The following is a 22,702-nucleotide window of genomic DNA, read 5'->3' as shown; positions in this document are numbered from 1 at the left end:
AAAAATAATGCTTCCTTCCTTGTTTAAAGGAATTGATGTTGAAACCTTTCATTGTGATGTTTGTGAACTTGCTAAGCACAAAAGGGTTTCTTTCCCAATCAGCAATAAAAGATCTTCAACTCCTTTTTATTTGATTCATTCGGATATATGGGGCCCTTCTCAAATTCCCAACATTACTGGTTCCAGATGGTTCGTCACCTTTATTGATGATTGCACTAGGGTCACATGGATTTTTCTTCTTAAGTCTAAATCTGGTGTGGGTACGATTCTTCCCAACTTTCATAACATGGTCCAAACTCAGTTTGGTGTGAGAATTAAAAGGTTCCGATCTGATAATGCTATAGATTATTTTAATCAGAATTTGTCCCCATTTTTTCAAAAAGAAGGCATTGTGCATGAATCCTCCTGTGTTAACACTCCCCCAATAGAATGGGGTAGCTGAGAGAAAAAATAGCCATCTTTTGCAAGCCACCCAAGCCTTTCTCTTTCAAAATCAAGTGCCAAAACAATATTGGGGGGGAATTTGTCCTTACTGCTGCCTACACCATAAATAGACTACCATCTAAAGTTCTTGAAAACCGAAGCCCAATACAAGTCCTTTCTCAATTTTACCCTGATATTCGAGCCTCAAATAATATCACACCAAGAATTTTTGGCTGCACTGCCTTTGTTCATGTCCATAATAAGGGAAAATTAGAGCCACGAGCAATCAGGTGTGTCTTCTTGGGATATTCCCCAACTCAGAAAGGTTATAAATGTTATCATCCAGCCACCAGAAAATTCTACACCTCCATCAATGTCACATTTGAGGAAGAAAATCTTTTCTCACTCAACCTTATCTTCAGGGGGATGCTTAGATCCTGAACCTACACCTTCACAGTCTGAGTATGAGTATGACCTACCTATTGCACTGAGAAAAGGAACCAGAGAATGTACCAAACGCCCATTGTACCCTTTAGCCAAATATGTATCATTCCAAAGATTCTCTAAATCCCATAAAAGTTTTCTAGCCAGCCCCAACACCATTCCAATTCCTAATACTCTAGCCAAGGCACGTGGAGAAAAGCCATGAGAGTGGAAATTGAGGCATTAGAAAAAAACGACACATGGGAAGTTGTGGATCTACCAAGAAACAAGAAGACGGTAGATTGTAAATGGGTGTTCACAATTAAGTACAAATCTGATGGGTCATTACACAGGTACAAAGCACGCCTAGTAGCCAAGGGATATACACAAACTTATGGGGTAGATTATCAGGAGACTTTTGCCCCAATAGCTAAAATGAATACAGTAAGGGTGTTACTGTTGTTGGCTACTAACTATAATTGGGATTTGCAACAGTTTGATGTAAAAAATGTGTTTCTCCATGGTGATCTAAAAGACGAGATATACATGGACATTCCATCGGGTTTTGGAGAAGGCATTAAAGTTTGTCGGTTGAAGAAAGCACTATACGGTCTCAAACAATCTCCGAGAGCATGGTTTGGAAGGTTTACGAAAGTAATGCTGAGTACAGGTTACAAGCAAAGTCAAGGTGACAACACATTGTTTATCAAACACACAGCCTCAGGGAGAGTTACTGCACTATTAGTCTATGTGGATGATATAATCGTTACTGGGAATGATAAAAATGAGAAGAAAGCATTGAAAAACTGCCTTGCCAAAGAATTTTAGATAAAAGACCTAGGGAGACTAAAGTATTTTCTCGGAATTGAAGTTGCACATTCTAAACAAGGCATCTTTATCTCTCAACAAAAGTATGTTGTTGATCTTTTGAGAGAAACGGGAAATATGGCATGTAAACCAACTTCCACGCCTATAGATCCCAATCATAAACTTGGAGAAGCCAACGAGAATGCAAGTGTAGACAAGGAGTTGTTCCAAAGGCTAGTTGGAAAACTCATTTATCTTGCACATACACGACCGAATATTGCATATGTTGTAAATGTAATAAGTCAGTTTATGCATAATCCTAAAGAAGTTCATCAGCAGGCTGCTCATCGAATTCTGCACTATTTGAAAGCCAATCTAGGAAAAGGAATTTTATTCAGAAGAAATGATGGACTGACCCTTGAAGCATATACAGATGCCGATTATGCAGGATGTCCAATAGATAGACGGTTCACTTCTGGTTATTGTACCTTCTTAGGAGGAAACTTAGTCACTTGGAGGAGTAAGAAGCAAAATGTAGTGGCTCAGTCAAGTGCAGAGGCAAAATTCAGGGCTATGGCACAAGGAGTGTGTGAATTACTCTGGTTGAAGATAATTTTAGAAGACCTGAAGATTCCACGAGAAGAGCCTATGAAACTATATTGTGACAACAAGTCAACCATCAATATTGCTCACAATCCTGTTCAACATGACAGGACGAAGCACATCGAAATTGACCGACACTTTATAAAAGAGAAACTGGACAGCAAGTTGATTTGCACTCCCTATGTGTCTACAAAAGGACAACTGGCCGATGTACTTACTAAAGGGCTCAATGGTACAGACTTTCAGAGAATTATAGCCAAGCTGGGAATGGAGGATCTTTATTCACCAGCTTGAGGGGGAGTGTTGGAAAACGTGGGGTTACTGGTTCAGATCTAAAAATAGAATTGTATATATTCCAAGGATTGTGGAAGGATTGATTTAGAAAGTTTTTTCTTTCTATTTTTGTACTTTCTATTTTTGTACTTTCTATTTTCTCTTCTTTCTATTTTTTCTTCTTTCTATTTCTTTTCTTTCTATTTTTCTTTCTTTCTATTTATTGCAGCAGCTTACTGTATAAATATGCCCATTGGCAATAGAATGAAACATATCAGTATTCTACCATTCCGAAACAGATCTCGACACCAATCATTCCATGAGACTTACCCTCTATATGACTGAACTCTTTTATAAGCCTTGCTGTTGGCTTATCAAGACATTCTCGTTCTGCAACATTAAATACAAAAACACCATTTAAATCCTGCATGTTTTTCTTCTCTCTCTGCAAAAGCATAAAAAGTGAAAGAATTAATCCAATAAGTATATAAAAATAATGCTAAATGGATGAGTCTAATTCAAAAAACAAGCTATACCCAATGGTTAAGATTCCAGAGAAACGTAATGACAAAGAGAAATGTCTACAAGGATATTTTGAATTGTATATGCAAAAAGAAGCCAGAGAAGATTATACAATAAAATTGTCTAAACAAAAAATAACATTCAGATTCCACTGTACTCTAGAAAATCGAAAATGTTAAATTCCACAATAAAAAGCACTTGTTATTTTGTCGAAGTTCAACAATGAAGATGTAAAAGATGAATAGAAAGAGAAGAGAAAAGAGGAGAGAAGAAAAGAGAAGGAAAGGTATGCATGAATGGGGCATGTCAAATCTTGGATGTCACACCCTTCTCATCAGCATAAATATGGAGGATTACAATTAGAATTAGGTAAGTTGACTAAAACCTACCTCACTTTATTCATAATGTCTGAAACTTTCCCAGACTTTTAGATACCTCCTAGAACCCCTTGTCAAAGAGTTTTGTAAACCATATACTTCCCCTATGTCACATTTTCTTATTGTCACATAATATGCAATTATCAAATGACAAAAATAACCCTAAGCCACTAGATATCATCTTATCTAATTTTAGAAAGAATAAAAACTTAGTACATGCTAACAATCTCTCCCTTCCCCTACCTCAAAAAGATTTTTTTTCAATAACAATCAAAAATTTTATTTGCCAACCACTATATACCCCAACGGACATTCATTAGGATCCCTTGGAATCTCCTCCCCTCAAAGCAAATCCCTCCTATACACACCTTGTCTAGGGGTATCAACAGTATTGGATCAACCAATTTCGTATTCAATATCCAATGGATTGAAATTGAATTTGGATAGTTCAATTAAGATATAGGTAAACTCCACCATTTGGATCAAGCCAACTGGGATAGTCTCACTCCAGAACCCATTTGGGTTGAACTGCTAAACTGATATTTCCAACATTTTCAGGTGAGGACCCCCTTTCTTGGATAATTAGAGCTGAAAGGTTTTTTTTACCTTAATGACATACCTGGTCACCAACGGGTGTCAATGGCCTCAATCCATTTGGAAGGGGAAGCCATTCAATGGCTGCAATGTTATCGGTGTTCCAACCACCAAATGGGATGGCAGAATTTACAGAAGCCTTATGCACCCGCTTTGGTCCCTCTGGATTTGAGGACTTTGATGAAGCATTGGCAAAGTTAAAACAAGTGGAATCTCCTCCCCTCAAAGCAAATCCCTCCTATACACACCTTGTCTAGGGGTATCAACAGTATTGGATCAACCAATTTCGTATTCAATATCCAATGGATTGAAATTGAATTTGGATAGTTCAATTAAGATATAGGTAAACTCCACCATTTGGATCAAGCCAACTGGGATAGTCTCACTCCAGAACCCATTTGGGTTGAACTGCTAAACTGATATTTCCAACATTTTCAGGTGAGGACCCCCTTTTTGGAATATTAGAGCTGAAAGGTTTTTTTTACCTTAATGACATACCTGGTCACCAACGGGTGTCAATGGCCTTAATCCATTTGGAAGGGGAAGCCATTCAATGGCTGCAATGTTATCGGTGTTCCAACCACCAAATGGGATGGCAGAATTTACAGAAGCCTTATGCACCCGCTTTGGTCCCTCTGGATTCGAGGACTTTGATGAAGCATTGGCAAAGTTAAAACAAGTGGGGTCTGTGAAGGACTACCAAAATGAATTTGAAAAACTAGCCTTCAGGGTTTATGGGTGGCCCGAGAAGGCTCTGGTTGGCAGCTTTGTAGGGGGGCTATGAGAAGATATTAGGGTAGAGGTTAAGGCTCTTCAGCCAATGAGTGTGGTAGTCACTGCTAACCTGGCCCGTGTACATGAGGAACGCATGAACAGGTTTAGGAGGATTTAGAGGTCCAACCAAACCGGCCCAATCATTAAAACCCCACCTCCGGAGGGCGTAGGGCCTATGCTACAACTGCGATGATAAATTTGGCCTGGGTTATGGCTGTAAGAAGCCACAATTATTCTTACTGTAGCTGGATGGGGGGGATGATGGGGATCCTCCGGGGACTATTAAGGAGGAGAATCCAATTGAACCAACAGAGACAGAGACCCCAAAGGTCTCTCTTCACGCTCTCACGGGCACCTATTCCCCACAAACCATGATGCTCAGGGAATTATTAAGGGGCAACCTGCATCTGTTCTGGTTGACAGCGGTAGCTCACTGAATTGTCTCTCAAGTATTAGTTAAAAGGCTAAGCATGGTGGTGGAGCCCATTAAGCCATTCTCAGTGCATGTGGCCAATGGAAACAAATTAATCTGTGATAGAGTCGTAGGGTAGTAAAAATTAAGACTCAAGGTCATATGTTAAGGGTCGACTTGCATCTGCTGGAGTTAAGGGGGCAGGATGTAATCCTTGGGGTGTAATAGCTAAGGCAGCTAGCCCAATCACTTGCAATTGGGCCAACTTAACTATGGTGTTTCAGGTAAATGGGCAACCTTGCACCATGAAGGGGCTTGAGCTTGGGCCTCTAATACAAGAAGATACTAGGATGGGCCTCAAACAATGTCAACACTCGTCCCCTCAGGTTGTCCTATTTATGGGCCTAAATCTAGCTGGCCCAACCCTCTCGACGCAATGGTGTATAACTAGGGAGCCACCGGACAACATGGGCCTCCAACTAATCCTCAACTCCTACCATGATGCCTTCCAGGAACCCAAGGAATTACCCCCCACACGAGCCCAAGACCACAACGTACCTATCATACTTGGGGTTTGGCCCACCAATGTGAAACCATATTGATACCCACACTTCCAAAAAGAAGAGATAAAGAAGATAGTATCCAACCTCTATGAAAAGGGGATGATACAATCCAGCTCCAATCCTTACTCTTCCCTGGTTCTGCTTATTAAGAAAAAAGACGGTACATGGAGGTTCTGTGTGGATTACTGGGCTCTTAACTGCATCATGATAAGGAATCAATTTCCCATACCTATCATAGATAAGTTGTTGGACAAGTTGGGAGCTGATAAGGTGTTCTCTAAACTGGATCTCAGAGCTGGATACCATCAGATCAGGGTGCACCCAGATGATGTCCATAAAACAGCATTCTGGACACACGATGGGCACTATGAATTTTTTGTTATGCCTTTCGGACTAACCAATGCCCTGTCCACATTTCACGCCTTGATGAATGACATATTCCATCCATATTTGAGGCGCTTTATCCCATAGTTTTCAAGGCGCCAAGGCAAGGCTAGGCAACAGGGGGGTGCCTAGTTGCCTAGTCGCCTAGGCGATGGATTTTTTTTTTGTAAAAAGCATAGACCCTAGGGTAGTTCCCGAGGTACCATAACCATACTTCCTTAATATTTATTCATAATTTTCATAAGAAAAGTATAAAGTCCATGTTTAAGTATGGAAAATCAACGTATTCATGAGAAGAAAAAGAAGAAAAAAAATTGAAAAAAAAAATATTGGGGTTGAACCCTTATTTTTTGTTATAGGAAAAGAATAAAAGAAAAAGTAGACGATATGGAAGATATGAAAGAAAAAGTAGAAGAAAAGAAAAGAAGAAGAAGAAGAAGAAGAAGAAGATATGGAAGAAGAAAATGTGTTGAGTAGACAAAATTTTAAGTTCTACCTTATTGGTTCAGGTTCTAAAGTCATTGAGGGTTCAATACAGCATTTAGCGATGTTTATGTTGATTAAACACTAACAAATAAGAAAATAATAAAAAGAAATTAGCATATAAACACACAAAATGAATATTTTAGTTTAATAATCTCATTTTTATAATTATAACCTCAAAAAATAAAGAATAAAAAAGTATTTTATAATAGGAAGTACAAAACTGCTCGACGATTAGGTGAGGCGAGCCTCCAAGGGCACCTTGTCGCCTAGGTGTTGCCATTGACAACTATACTTTATCCTAGTATTTTTTATGATATACTTGTGTACAGTGACAATTGGGAGTCCCACTTGCAGCACCTTCCTATCAATCTTGACACCTTGCGAGAGAACAAGCTCTATACTAAGGCTTTAAAATGCCTATTTGGCCAGACCAAAGTTCACTATTTGGGCCATATGGTCCCACAAGGGCAAGTGAGAGCAGACCCAAACAAGATCTCAACTATAACCAACTGGCAAACCCCCACACAATCAAGGGTTTCGAATCAAAACCTTGGGATTCATGATTCAAATCGTATCGTAAATCGTAAGCTTTTGACAAAATTGGCTACCACCCATAGACAGATGGGCAATCAAAAGTTGTGAACGAATGCTTGAAAACCTATTTAAGGTGTTTTGCTGGAGAACAGCCCAAAATTTGGTTGCAGTGGTTGCCCTGGGCCGAACGTACCATGCCTCTACCAGTACCACCCCTTTCAAGGCCCTCTGTGGGCCCAGCAACAAATGAAGGCCCAGTATGATAAGAAACACAGCCTCATCCATTTTGAGGTTGGTGATTATGTCTACCTGAAGCTTCAGCCTTATCACCAGGTGTCCCTGGCCCACAGGCGATGACCCAAATTTGCACCACAGTACTTCATCCCATTTCGCATTTTAAACTGAGTGGGAGAAGTCACCTACAAACGGGAGCTTCCCCCTAGCTCCCGCTTGCACCTAGTATTCCATGTCTCACTACTGAAGAAAAGCCCAGGGCCTAACACATCAGCCAGCCCAAATATTACTGAGTTTAACGATGAAGGGAAACTTCATCTTGAACCTCTTGAGATCGTTGATTTCCAATGGGTCAAAGTCGGGAAGAAGTTTCGCAAGGGAAACATCTACCACGTGAAGATGCCACATGGGAGGAGTGTAAAGCACTGGAGAATCAATTCTCTCACACTAGCCTTGAGGACAAGGTTAAATTGAAGGAGGAGAAAATTGATGGGCTCTCAGCCCATGCGGCAGCCCACACCCCAGGCACAATTCAGTCGAGCACTCGGCCCAAGTCCACATCAGAAGCCCAGATACCAATTGGCCATGCACATGAAGTTGGTCACCCTTCTATTCGCTACTTATACACAGGGAAACCACGTTAGTCGTAAATATCTGCCATGCATGTCACCTAGGGATCCTTGTAAAAGCTATAAATAGCACACAATAAGAGATTAGGGCAGACCTGATAATTCTCTCATCTTTTTATCTTCTGGAGGTTAGGCTTCCCTCGAAGGAACCTCTGTGGTGGGCAGTAACCCGTCAGTATGTCAGGAAATAAAAATCTAACCCCAAAAATAGCAAACGAGATTTCGTTCTTTTCTCCTTTTCTCCTATTTTCCTGCAGCCATACTCACTTTACGCAACTCCCCCTTTCCCTCTTCATCTCTTTGTTCTCAAATCAAACAAGATAAAGAGTAGAAGATAAACTTCCATACTCATGGCAGAAGAACAACCACTCAAACTTGCAGGTACTTAAGGCCAAGGATGCACAAAAAAAGGCAGTTGGAAAATGAGGAGCTTGAAGGCTGCCGGAGGAGAGAGAAGTGGAAGGTGCCAATAGGAAGGCCAATTCACAGACTGTTTCTACACTTGATTCACAAGCCAAATAGGGTTTTTTTGTGTTTTTTTCTAATATCCATTCTTAGTTCTGTCTTTTCTCTGCAATTAAAAATTCTTTGATTTGAATTAAACAATGGAATTCGAATCAGTGCTCATCTAATTGAATTTGAACTCAAATATGCCCAGATTCAATTTGTAGTCACTCTGTTTACAACCCTACCCTTGTCTAAAGCATCAGCCATACAATTTGCATTCCTTAGAACCTAACGGAATGTAGCCACCAGGTCTGACGCCAAATCCGTTTTCTCTTAATATCTACAATCTACCTATAACTCCAAGTTCCTGAAACTTCGGTCCTTAACTATCCCACAAAGACCTTTGAATCCCCTACAACAATGATATTTTCAAAGTTCAAATTCTTTCCCAGCCTTAGCCATGCCCTGTGGACTTTTCTCCTTCTTCTGGTTAATTCCTTGAAAAATAATCAAGGAATAAAAAAGGAAGGGAAAAGGATTCCCCTACTTAATCTTTTACAATTTCAAGATGACATATTTCTCACAATCTGCACGTGAACATGTGGACAGAGTTTTGCTCCTACAACATATTTGGAAATACAGATTCTACTGGTATTGTGTTCACAAGTGGTGAGAACATTTTGGCTGTGGGGATAAACGTTACACATCAAGTTGATATGACTGGTAATACTTTCTCAAAGGTGAAATATCAAATGAAAAGAATATAATACTTAAGTGATCTAAAAATGTGTTCAGATCTAGTCTTACTTGGTCCTTACACTTTAAAGCTTCCAAAATTCAATATTGAATTTGAGAGCTCAAGAATGAAGGAGACCAAGTTTGTTGAAGTAGCTCAAAGGAGGAGGCTGAAGGTTGAAGCCAAAGATTTTTTGCTCGAAGAACTGAGAATCAGGAACCCCGAGTTTGAAGATGAGGGAAGCAAAGATGGCCATGGTGTTGGTGGTAGGGAAGGAAACAACCAAATGAGTAAGGGATGTTCTGATTGAAGTTCTCTCTCTGTTAGCAGAAAGCTAGTTTGGAAGAATGTGAGAAGTGAGACAGGGAGAAGTTATGAGGTAGAACGAACGAGATGCAAAAGGGTGGTTTATAACTTTGTCGGAGTTTTTTGGCAAAGGAAGGAAGCAGATGGTGTGCTTTCCTTAAGGGAGTAGAGGTAAAGGTTGGCAGGAGATTGCCGGAATGCTAAATGACTACCTTCTTTGTATGGATGTCTCCCAAAATGAGAATGGACAAAGCTCGAGAGAAAATGTTAAGACCACTGTTGAGAATGAAGTTCCACTACAAAAGTCAGTGGTACTGGCTAGAAACAAAGGCAATAGCAGGTTGGTTTTTGATTCAGGGAAGGAAGATTGGGAAGTAAACTGGTGTTAGAAGCTAAGCAACCAATCAAAAACTGGAGGGAAGTTGCTGATATAATCTCTGTTAAGTTGAAGCTGAAGGATACCTTCCACTACAAAAGTCAGTGGTACTGGCTAGAAACAAAGGCAATAGCAGGTTGGTTTTTGATTCAGGGAAGGAAGATTGGGAAGTAAACTGGTGTTAGAAGCTAAGCAACCAATCAAAAACTGGAGGGTGACAATCACCTATTCCCAAGTAAAAAACACTACTAGAGTTTATCAACTCTGAATAGAGGCATATAATATGCATTAGAGGGAGAGGACTGTAACCATAGTTGTCAAGACAACGCCTAGGCAACAAGGTGCCCTTTGAGGCTCGCCTTGCCTAATCGCCAAGCAGTTTTTTACTTCCTACTACAAAATACTTTTTGTTCATTCTTTTTTGAGATTATAATTATAAAATAGACATTATTAAACTAACATAATCATTTTGTGTGTTTATATACTAATTTCTTTTTATTGTTTTGGTTTAATCAACACAAACATTGCTAAATGTTGTATTGAACCCTCAAAGACTTCAAAACCTGAACCAACTTCTTCTTCTTCTTCTTCTTCTTCTTCTTCTTCCATTACTTTTTCTTTTCTTCTTTTCCCATAACAAAAATAAGGGTTCATCCCCTATATTTTTTGAATTTTATTTTCCTTCTTTTTCTTCTCATGAATATGTTGATTTTCTATACTTTAATATGAATTTTATACTTTTCATATGAAAACTATGAATAATTATTAAGGAAATATGGTTATGATACCTAGGGAGTAACCTAGGATCTATGTTTTCAACATAAAAAAATACATCGCCTAGGCAACTAAGCGACAAGGGGCCCCCCTGTCGCCTAGCCTCGCCTTGGCGCCTTGAAAATTATGATTGTAGCTATGTACTTCTCCTCTTTACAACCTCTTTGGGAAGAATTGATCATTTAGAGGCTCTAGAATGGAAGGACCCTAAGGATGGTGAGCAATATAGAAAATATATGGAAAAGGATAGGTTGTTTGACTTCCTTGCTGGGTTAAATGTGTTAGACAGTAAATGCCCTTAGCTCCAATCAGCTTGACGTACATTATGACATTTATTATAAATGAATAAAGTACATATTTAATTCATGTTATTGTGGTGTGTTTCTGTGTAATACCCTTAAACTGGACACTAATGAGACTCGTGTTAGTTTAGAATCTTCATAGCCATTGGATAGATCTGGGAAGATTTATCCTACCAAGGCTGACAATGATGTGCTGCCAAGTTGGTTGGGGTGGCTTGTCTCAGCTGCCAGGGTGAGACCTAAGGTACATGCAGTGTGGGTTTTCTTGAAACCCTGAACCGAACCAAATTCTAGTGTTGCCCTGGACCTTGGAGACAGATGGGCAAAATTGGAATGTTACGCCTGACCCCTAGACTCGATTATGGTACTGCACTAGGTGTCGGATTGGGTTGTCTTTGATATGTCAATCAGTTAGATCCTTAGCGGGAGTCAAAACCTAGGTATGTTGGGTCAGTCCGGAATTCACCTGAGTGGGTGATCATACTTCATAGTGACAGGATCAACCCCTTTGTCGGCCAAAGTGAATGATCGGGGAAATGCACTCTCTATGATGGAAACCTAAACTGCCGGCGGTGGATTTCTAATGTGTTTGAAATTTGGTTTTGCAAAATATATTTATATAGAGATATACTTATATATTATGTTTTCACAAATTGTTTGCAAAAGGTTTTAATTCCAGGGATCCATGTGAATAGAGAGTGTAGCATTGTACCTTGCAGCCGAGGGAGAAATTCTCTCTTGTCAGGCGGTGTTTGATCATCAAGGGTTGAAAGATTAAGTATAAGACCATTGACGGTTATACCTGATGGGCTAATCTTGCATTTGCCCACAGTCCTTGGGCCTTCATAAGATGGTTGGACTCAAGGACCGTTTAGTGTAAATGTCGAGCTCATTAAGAACCCATGGTGATGGACTCAGGGGTTCACTGTGTCCTACAGTGAATTCGGTCGGGCCTTGTAACTAAGGCTGGGTTGAACCCATGTGGCTAACGTGTAGATCAATGATAGGGTCCCACGCCATACAAAGAGAGCCAAGCTAGCCAGCATTAAAAGGAAGTGAGCCTGAACGCTTAATGGGCCTAAAGCCCATTTCAAATTGGGCTAATTGGATTAATTAATTAGGGGTGAATCTAGGTATGGATCAGCAGATGAGGGTAAGAGGATACCTCTTATCCACTTAAAGAGTCCATATCCAAATAAAAGTTTGAATCAGGAAACTTCTAATTTGATTAGGAGTAGTTAATCTTGATCTGTAGATAAGATAAGAGATTATCCTTATCACTTAAAGAGTTCAGATCCAAATAAATATTTGGATCAAGAAACACCTAATCAGATTAGGAAATCATCTCTTTAAGGGTTATATATAAAGAGCAGGGTGGACCTGAAAAGAACAACATAGTTTGACTGTTTCTGCCTCAGTTTTCTCACTCTGCTCTTGCCGCCCTACCCTATTTGATTTCATTTTCTTGGAACTGATCAAGATTTGATCTTGATATTGTTTCTTGCTAGAAGAAACAATTGTGAAGTTGTGCTCACTATCCCAAGCTGTGTCATCTTCAGTGGAAGGAGGATTTGGTACACTCTTTAGGTGTGAACACCTGCGTTGGGAGGAGCTTTTGCATGGGTTCCGTATCAGGTATACCTCTCCCTAATCTTGGTTTCGAATTTGGTCTGGTTTGGTTACAAGAAAGAACCTTGCAAATGTAGTTTTCTAAATTGAGAATACGATTCCCGGATGGGAGTAAGAAAATTTTTTAAATTTCGCCCAGCCACCCTACATGGTTCGACCATCCATATGATGGATCTCCCATCCCTACAAAATGCAAAGTTTAACTTTACTAGGCAACACATCCTCGGTAATGATGTTTTTTCACTTGCTATGACATATTCCTTAGTGCAAGGAGAAAAGAGTAAGAGGGTTGCTATGATGCAGAATACTAATATTAAACACTTTGCCTTTATGTCTTCTAAACTTACGTCGAGTACAAGCAAGGTTTTTTGTAAGTGAGAAGACTGATAAAGTGGTGTATGAATATTGCAAGAAGCCTAGACATACCAAGGACAAGTATTGGAAGTTGCAGCCACAATTGAAACCTAAAAAGTTTAAAACAATGAAGAAGAGTAATGCTCATCTAGCTACAGTTGGTGGTGATAATCAGATTATTGGTATCCAGCCTCCACATGGCTCCTTTGATGTGATGGACAAGCTCTGGAGCCTCCTGATTCAGCTAGAGAAGAGCAGGTCAACTACCTCTAGTTGTTTTAGCAATCCTCCCACGTCTTTTGCTAAAATAGCTATTGCATTTGCATGTTATCCTTCCTCTTCTAGCACCTGGACAATTGACTCTAGAGTTAGTGGACATATGACTAGTATGCCTTCCCTCTTTACCACATATAAATTAACTCCTGCGAAAGGTAAAATTATTGTAGCAAATGGATCTCAGACTCCAATCTCAGGGTTGGGTGAAGCAAAGCTTACACCTAATCTTTCCTTGAGTTCTATTCTTCATATTCCTTAATTGCATAAAAATCTCTTATCAGTTAGCTCCCATACAAAATCAAATAATTGTTTGTAATCTTCTTGCCTTCTCATTGTGTTTTTCGGGATCTAAACACAGGGAACACTATTGGAAGTGGACATGAAGTAAATTGAGTCATCCATGTGAAGTCTGTCACCTATCAAAACAATGTAGAAACACATATCTTGCCAATAATAAAATAAGTAATGTTGTCTTTCATTTGGTATGGGGTCCATATTCTATTCCTTGCATAGGAGGATACAAGTATTTTATTCTCTTCATTGATGATTATTCTGGATACACTTGGCTATACCTAATGAAGAGCAAGGATGAAGTTCCTCCAACTGTTCAAAATTTCTTTCATATGGTAGAGCCACAGTTTGAGAAAGAAAATCAAAATGATAAAAATTTGACAACACAAAGGAATCTTCATCTTCAATCTCCTCATAAACTCCTCTTCCCTAATGATCCAGTCCTCTGTATTCCTCTCAATGTCATCTATTGCACTTGCTTTGTTCATGACATGAGTCCCCCATGGCTTACGTTCAATCCAAAGTCTATTAAATGTGTTTTTCTTGGCTATTCTTCAGTCCAGGAGGGCTATAAATTCTACGGTCCTCATTCTAGTAGAAGATATGTTTCCAAGGATGCCATCTTCCTTGAATCCACCACTTTCTTTTAGTCGTCTTGTCCTTCTCTTCAAGGGGAGAATATTAATGAAGATCAGACTCCTTTTTGTTTACCTATTCCAACTCCTGCATCTTATCCATCTCCTTCCCCTAATTGTAATGATAATATTCCTATCCAACTCCTTCCCCTCCTATGTATCAACCTTAGTCTTGGCAGTAGTTCTTCATCAGACAAGGGAACAGGGTTGCTCCTGAAACTGTATGTCCACCACAATCTGATATCATGGACTCAAATAATCCTGAACTTGTGACCCTTGTTGATTCTAAGCCTCATGTTCCCGAAACCGATGTCTTGGATTCTGGTCTTGATCTTCCTATTGCTATTCGGAAGGAAAAAAGAAAATGTACTATCCAATTAATAATTATGTTTCTTATGATGCCCTTTCACCATCCTACTTTTCCTACACCACTGTTATTTCTTCTATGTCCATTCCTCGCAATGTCACAAAGCCAATGCACTCACCCCAGTGGAAGGATGTTATGAACTAGGAAATGGAGGCTCTCATAAAGAAGAAGACTTGGGAAACAATTCCTCTTCCTAAGGACAAAGTTCCTATGGAATGCAAGTGTGTGTACAACTATTGTACACTATAAAACACAGAGGTGATGGTTCAATTGAGCTATATAAAGCTTGGGTAGTGGCGAAAGGATATACTCAAACTTATGGCATTGATTATCAAGAAACATTTGCTCCTATGGCTAATGTCAAATTATGGAGTAATATGTAACCAAGCTGTGCATGATTGAAATCTATGCTCAGCTTGAGGGGAAGCGTTGAGCTATCAGGTTGGGCTCTTTTTGGGTTTATTTGTGTTTCTTTTATTTAGTAGATATTCATTGTATTGGACCGTAGGAGTAGTGGACCTAAATCTTTTATTTTCTTTCTTTTTTATTGCCACCCCATAAAGGATATTTCTACAATTTACTCTCATTAACATTACGTTAATAAAATAGATTAAAGGGAGTTGGGGATTGAACAAATCAATTGATCACCCAAGCCCTTTTTCTTCCTCTCTTCTTGCATTTGTTCCACACTTCCACTCTTTTCTACTCTTAAACTTATCTTTTTTACTCTTCTTTGGACTTGTTTTACTAATACAAGAAATGATATATAAACACAACAAATATATATGCATATAAAGGGACTTCCTAGCATTCTTTCAAGTAATTATTATGAATTTGTCTACAGAAATAGATTTAACTATGTTTCCCTTCTAATGCATGCTTAAGAGAATAGAATTGACAAAATTAAAGTTATGTATGTCTCTAAATCATATTGGCTATCTTAGAGATTCATTTCTTCACTTCTTTTTGTCTTCACTATTCAGAAACTTCACCATGACTCTCTATAAATGCAAATTTAAAAAATGTAGCACAAGTGAGTCAATAGATTGCCAATCTTGAAGAATCCCTATCTGGTTGACAGCCTCAATCATGCACTTCATGCCTTACACTTTTGAATGGGAGAGATTATCTAAAGCAGAGTTCCAAGTGAGCATCTGTGCGTATAGTCGAATATCGCAAGCTAAATTTCTAAGAAGGTGATAGCATAGTAAAGATACATTTCTCAAATATCATTGATCAGATGACAACCAAGCTCTTGGTTGTCTCTTGGTTGCATTTAAATAATCTTAAACAAATAAGTGGTGAAAGTTTTATCATTGAAGAAAGTAATGACATCTTACAGTGTTGAAGAAGCATATTGCAACTTCATCATAAGATCTATTAATGATGAGAGTCTTCAATGACTGGGAAATACAACTGACAACAGTGTGAAAATAACTTTCTTCTTCCTGATTTTCCTGCAAATAATTCAATTTAGTTAGATGAGGTTGGCAGCCTATAAAAAGCAAGATTTTATTCATTTTCAATGTTCTCCAAACTGCACCAGTTGATTGATTCAACAAAACCAGATAAATGTAACAAAGCTTGAAAGAAACTGAGATGAAAATTGTAGTATTTGTGTGTGTGAATTATATACATTTAAGTTAACCCACTTGGCCAACTTGTACTGGCACGTCAACTTAGTTATTACCAACTAACAATTCGAATATTTTAGAATACCCCCCCCCCTCAAGTTAGGGATAGAATGACACCCAACTTGCATACAAGAAATTGAAATTGGTCAGCCCCTAGGGCTTTAGTAAATATATCAACCGGCTGAGACTTAGTGGAGAGGTGACATAGCTGGATGTCTTTTTTTCTGGATGTGTTCCCCAACAAAATGGCAGTCAATGTCAATGTACTTCGTCTACTCATGAAAGACAAGATTTCTTACAATGTGGATAGTTGTCTGACCATCACAATGAAGTTGAATAGGTTACTACAAGGAAAGACCAAGGTCACGAAGAATGCACTTGAGCCATACTAATTCACTTGTAGCCATGGCCAAGGCATGGTACTCGGTTTTTGCTGAAGATCGAGAAGCAGTGGCTTGTTTCTTTGTTTTCCATGATAGGAGAGAGGTAAGCATGGTGACATATCCTATAGTTGATCTTCGTGTAAGAGGCCATGTGGCCCAATCAGAATAATAGTAACCCGCAAGAGTGCAATCAGCAGATGAAGCAAAAAAAAAAATCCCTTGAGCTGGAGTTGTTTTGATGTAGCATACAACATGAAGAGCAGCTTGCATGTGTTCTTCATAGGGATCATGCATAAATTGCAACATGTGAACCAGAAAAGCCAATTTGGGCCTAGTGATGGTGAGACAGACAAGGCGACCAATGAGCCGTCGATATTGGGTTGTATCATTCATGGTGGGTTGTTCATAAAAAAGAACCGTTTCTGCTGCTCCATAGGATATAAGGCAAGCTTGCAATCAGCCACACCTATTTCAGTGATAATGTCCATGGCACACTTATGTTGACGCACAAAAATTCCAAAATTGGACCGTATGACCTCAAGGCCAAGAAAATAGTGGAGGGGCCCAAAATCTTTGAGATGAAAGCAGCCATGAAGATATGTCTTCAGATCACAAATGTGGGCAACATCATTCCCAGTGATAATTTGATCATCAATGTACACAAGGACAGCCACAAATGAATCCGAAAGGTTGGAGGTAAACAATGAGTACATAATCCGCAACCAATTGGGTAAAACAATAATTCTTTTAGAGTAGTAGCAAATTTTTCGAACCAGCAACAAGAGGCTTGTTTGAGCCCAAATAGAGATTTTTGCAACTTACAGACTTCGTTCTTAGCTTGTTTAGGAAAACCCAGAGGAATGATCACCATGAAAGAAGGCGTTAGTGACATCCAACTGATATAGCTCCCACCCCATTATAGCAGCAAGGGTGAGAAGGCACCATAGAGTTACAATTTTGGCCATGGGAGCATATGTATCGTGATAATCATGGCCCGCAATCTATGTATAACCTCTAGCCACCAGTCTCACCTTATAGCGCTCAATGGTTCCATCATCGTGAAGTTTCAATTTATACACCCAATTTGATCCTATTGGTTTTTTTTCCAAGATGTAGATCTACAATGGACCATGTTTAGTTGTGCTCCAATGCAGCAATCTCGGTTTCCATGGCCTTACACCAACTGGGGTCACGTGCATCCTACGAGTAAGTGGTAAGTTTAGATGGTAAGGGGGCTGTAGCAACAGTGTTAGAGAGAGAGATGGGTAAACTATAATCATAATCACGAAAGTGAGATGAAATATGCCTGGTACATTGAGGGCATTGCATTGGGACTTTGAGTGAACTGCCCAAATCACAATCGGACACTACAGGTGCATCATTAATAGTGGGTTGGTTATCATGAGGACTGTAACAATGGGTTGGGCTTCATTGTCCATGGGTCTTGTGTTGTTAATGTCAATGAGCATTGTAGAGGGTGAAATGTCAATAAAGGGGTCCTCAAACTGGAGTAAAGGGATGACCACATTCTTGTGAGATGGGACAAGTGAAGACTGTGACGTGGTGTTAGCAAACGGGAATATTGTTTCATAAAAGGAAACATCTCAAAAGTACAAATTAGGTGGGAATCAAGGTTGTAAACTCTGTATCCTTTTTTACCAAAGGGATAGCCTACAAAAATACATTTCGAGGCCCTTGGTGCAAATTTGTCCTTTGAAAGAGGATGCTCTTGAGCATAACACAAACATCCAAAGGTCCGTAAATGGGTGTAAGATGGGGTTTTACCAAAAACAACTCATAAGGGGATTTGCCTTGTAATTGTATTGCAGGCAAGTAATTGATAATATAGGCTACAATGAGAACACATTCATCCCAAAATACTAAAGAGAGTGAAGCCTAAAAACGCAAGGCACATGCAACTTCTAGTAAGTGGCAGTGCTTCCTCTCAACAACACCATTTTGCTAAGGGGAGTTTACACATGATGTTTGATGGACAATGCCATTGTCCATTAAGTATTGTTCATTGGGCCTGAGAGAAATTCTTTACCATTATCAAAACGAACAACCCGAACAACAGTGCAGAATTGAATTTTCACTGTGTTACAAAAGGAAATCAAGAAATTGTATGTATTGGACTTATTTTTCATAAGGAACACCCATGTACAATGGTTGTAGTCATCAACTATGGTCAAAAAAAATCTAGCACCTGAGTGCATACATGCATAGTAGGCACCCTAGAGGAGCTCATAGGAAATAGAGTTCGGGTGTGTTTGGCCTTTTCACATATATTACAGGCTTTATTTGGTGAAGCTAAGCTACCATTAGAGAGGATTGACATTTGGCGAGACAAAGCATGCCCCAGTTTATTGTGCCAAATAGAGTAAGCAGTTTGTATTGATTGGACTATAAACTAGATAAGTAAAGAGCATGTAACAATTTGCTTTATATAATAGTAATGACCCTTGTTTCGGCAAACCAAATTCCAGTCAAAGAAAGAGGATCTGACGTGATACATTCATGTTTTTATCAAGATCTAAGAATTCATCATAACTCTTGATATATGCATACTTCTATAAATAAATTTGTAGATGATTGACGACTAAGTTAACATTATCTCACAATTCTTGAATTCAGACAAGCTTTAGAATGTATTTCTCTACGCTTTGTATCATAAAAGTAGAAATCGTCACATCTGGTCTGCATACCCGGCAGCAGAAATGACACTGGTTGTATATAGTTCATTGTGGATTTCCTATGAACTCTACGAGTAGCAGTTAAAATGGTTTTATCTTGGTAGAGACGAACTTACCAATTTACCCGCAGGGCTGAACATTTTCGGCGAAGCATCTACGAGATACACGACGAGTTCTTTGGTAGCTACTCTTTCCTGAAGCATAACTCCTTACTTTTTATGATAAAAATGAAAAAAAAAAAAAAAAAAAACATGAAAAACAAAGTGGGGATAAGACAAAACCTGAAAAAAATCATCTTCAAGCTCCTCTTCGTCGTCCCTAAATACGCCTTCCGGGTCCAACTCCATGATGAAAAAATTGCCTGAAAAAATGGGAGACCAGCAAGTTGTAACATTTTTTGAACATTAGTAGTCATAGAAATCAAAGATGAAGAAAACCCAGATTCAGAACTCTGAGTAAGAGAGACCTGTAGTGAAAAATCAGAGTAAAATGATCCCTGATGCTGAGTTTGGTTCTTTCACCCGCTCTGTAACCTCTGTTTAGACTTTAGAGAATGAACTAGAAAATTCCAAATTTTTGGCTTCCGAGAGAAGACAGTTGTTTGGGCGGCATATAGTGGGCAACTTAGCGGAAAAAAAGGTCATTTACTTTGAACACCCCTTATAGTTTCACGCAATTATTAAAACACCCCCTATGGTTTTCCTATTACTAAAACACCCCTATATTTGTTCATGCAATTATTAAAACACCCCCTATAGTTTTCAATGGCAATGCTCATTATTTGTTCATTCTAAGGCTACGCTTTGTTTGAAGAAAAATGCAAGGAAATGAAGGAAAAGGTAGCGAAACTTTTACAAACCTTGTATAGGTTTTCTTGTCTTTCCCTTCATTTCTCTACCTTTTCTTTCAACCCAAACATAGTCTAAGGGAATTGCAATATGACTTCTCTATCCTAAACGACCCTTCATCCATTTTAAATTATGAAAAAAGCACAAAACAAAATATCAATTTTAATCCTATTTAAAATCTAACACAATGAGTCTTTGGCCCTATTTGATGATTAAGTGGTTGTTAAAAGAAGCCTTAGAAGCAAGGTTCAAAGTATCAATATGATACGCCCTGTATCAAGCATATCGTATCGTTTCTTTTGGGTAAGTTTTTCTGGGGAAACACTTACCCAGGTAAGTGTATTTACCCATGCTCTTTTATTTCCTAAGTAAAAAAGGAAATGATTATTTTAGCCATAAAAGTTCATTATTAAATGGGGCATTTTTGTCCCATTCAAGTGTTAGAATCCCCCCCCCCATGTGAGAAAGTTTTTTACCCACCTAAGAGATGGGCCTGTTAAGTGATACATAGGAAAATAAACTTTTCCCAATCCCCACATTAATTTGAAAAAGGAGAATGGGATTCTTGGTCAATGAGAACCAAAATCTCATTGACCAACTCTCCCCCCCCCCCCTCAAAATAAAAAAAAAAAAAGAACGCCCCGAAGAAGAAAAGCAAATGTTCCACCTTATTTTAGTCTAAGAATATATCAAATTTGGTATATATGCAAACTTAAGAAGGACATTTAATGCATTTGCAACACCCAAAAATAATTTGGTAGATTTGTAAATTTTAGAAAGTGATTTGGTAAAAGAAGAATTATAAAACCCTCAAGCCACTCTTTTTCATGCTTGAGTTATTGAGCTATTGTGTTTTAAGTATTTAAAATGCATTGTATAAAATCTTGTACATTTATTAGTGAAAGGAATTTGGACAACAAAGTGTGTTTTTTTGTCTTTAAATTAATTGATAATTACTTGTTGCTCAAAGGTTTCACTATGGGGTCAATCACATGGAAAAAAAATCTATTAATACTCTTTGTTTTGTTTGTTTGCATTGAATTGCCTTTTGATTTTTTTTTATGATATGTGCCAATAAAATAGAATTTAAATTTGGCGTTAACACAAATATGCAAACTTAGCTAAGTGACCAATCACGTATGTAGTTATGTATATAGAACACTAGCATGTTCACTTGTGATTGGTCACTTAACCAGGTTCACACTTGTATTCATAGCAGATCCAGTGCATGGAAAATGCGCACTTGCAATTTTGTTATATTGCTTTCTTACAAAAATTACAATAATTAAATTTCTTTAATTATTGGTGTTGTTGCCAAAGATGGGGTCAAGGGCAACAAGGGAATTTTGTTGGTGTTACCGATGGGTCTAACCTGTAAATAGGAAAAGAGTACACATTAGAGGCCCTAGGTGTTATCCCAGGGACGGAGACTTCGACAGTCAAGTTAGCCAAGTGCCAAAGAGGGGTCGGACCATGCTTGATACGAGGACTCAAAGCTTAGTCCTTAATTGCCAAGGATAATTTTCTTGGGATTTTGAATGCAAGAGAGTAAGTGTAAGTGTCTTTACCTTGAGATGAGCACCCCTTTTATAGCCGACATTGCCTTGGAGTGGTTGGAGGCAGTTGGTGATGTGCGGCCAGGATTTAATCTGGCCGATGCCATGTGGCACAATCCAAGGCATGCCAAGTATACCTACATCAATTGGTATGTAACTTTCATTCTTTTATTAGATTGTTGTTTATAGAAATGTTGTTATATTACTTTCTTACAAGAATTACTTCTTTTTAACTAATATATTGGCTTCATTTTGTAGAGGATGGCCACGCATGTTATAAAGCTAGTCATACATTGTGATGGAGAATTTAGGACTAGAAGGAAGCAAGTAGAGTACATGGGGGGGGAAGTATTTATGTTTGAATGTTTGGACCCCTACACAATAACCTGTGAACTATTGATAAATTTGGCAAATATAGTTGCCATTATTCCAAGTTTTTCCATACTCCATTTGTATTACAAGATAGTAGACTTTGGATGGTATGGAAAAAATTGAAGGTGATGGGCACATTATGCAAATGATGATTCACTATAAAGAGGAAGACACTATCACTTAGTATGTTCTATGGCATGCACTTGAGTCCATTTTCCATCATGAATGTGAATAGTGAATTTGATGATGCAGTTGATATTCTTCATCCACCTTTTCCTTCTGTAGCTCATAATGATGAACAAGAAGTGTATCCATGCTAGTACTTCATGTGTTGGTTTTAGCAATACAAATCTAAATGAGAGGTTTGATGCAAGCATGGGTGAAGAGGATGTTGAGATAAACTTTGAATATGAGATTAGTGAGGATGAAATTGAGGCTCCAAGACAAGAGAATGGATATGACACTGAAATGGCGGATAAGGAGATGGAAGAAGAAATAAGAAATTCTTGCTTTGTCTAGTGGATTTGCAATAGAGAGCATTGATGCTGATTTATATAATCGGCATGAAGCACACTCAAATAACAAAGATTCCTTGCTTATCTATATGGGTTCCATCTCAAAGGATTTAGAGTTTATTTGCCTTTTTTATTTTTGGGGTCATGCTACTTCCGACTTGTGTAAAACC

At 38.6% G+C, this 22,702-nt stretch overlaps 1 protein-coding gene across 4 annotated transcripts in view; it reads right to left on the bottom strand.

The window, feature by feature from the left end:
* KU70 (ATP-dependent DNA helicase 2 subunit Ku70-like protein) overlaps positions 1-19,872 on the bottom strand; it is a 129,028-nt gene extending 109,156 nt beyond the window's left edge. For 3 of the 4 annotated variants that reach the window (XM_088976432.1, XM_088976433.1, XM_088976435.1), the window contains exons 1-5: positions 19,708-19,872; positions 19,523-19,602; positions 19,358-19,435; positions 15,872-15,988; positions 2,860-2,974 (exon numbers count right to left, since the gene is read on the bottom strand). In XM_088976432.1, the coding sequence (XP_088832558.1) occupies positions 2,860-2,974; positions 15,872-15,988; positions 19,358-19,435; positions 19,523-19,588 (376 nt within the window). In that variant the 5' untranslated portion in view covers positions 19,589-19,602; positions 19,708-19,872. Of the gene's footprint in view, positions 1-2,859; positions 2,975-15,871; positions 15,989-19,357; positions 19,441-19,522; positions 19,603-19,707 lie in introns of all 4 variants that reach the window. The other variant, XM_088976434.1, reaches the window with a different exon arrangement.
* Positions 19,873-22,702: the final 2,830 nt, after the last annotated feature.

This window comes from Nelumbo lutea, chromosome 3 (assembly GCF_056320005.1).
Source record: "Nelumbo lutea isolate HS-2025 chromosome 3, American lotus-T2T, whole genome shotgun sequence".
NCBI lineage: Eukaryota > Viridiplantae > Streptophyta > Magnoliopsida > Proteales > Nelumbonaceae > Nelumbo > Nelumbo lutea.
The sequence above is the reverse complement of the archived record's forward strand: the minus strand, read 5'-3'. Positions and strand labels throughout refer to the sequence as shown.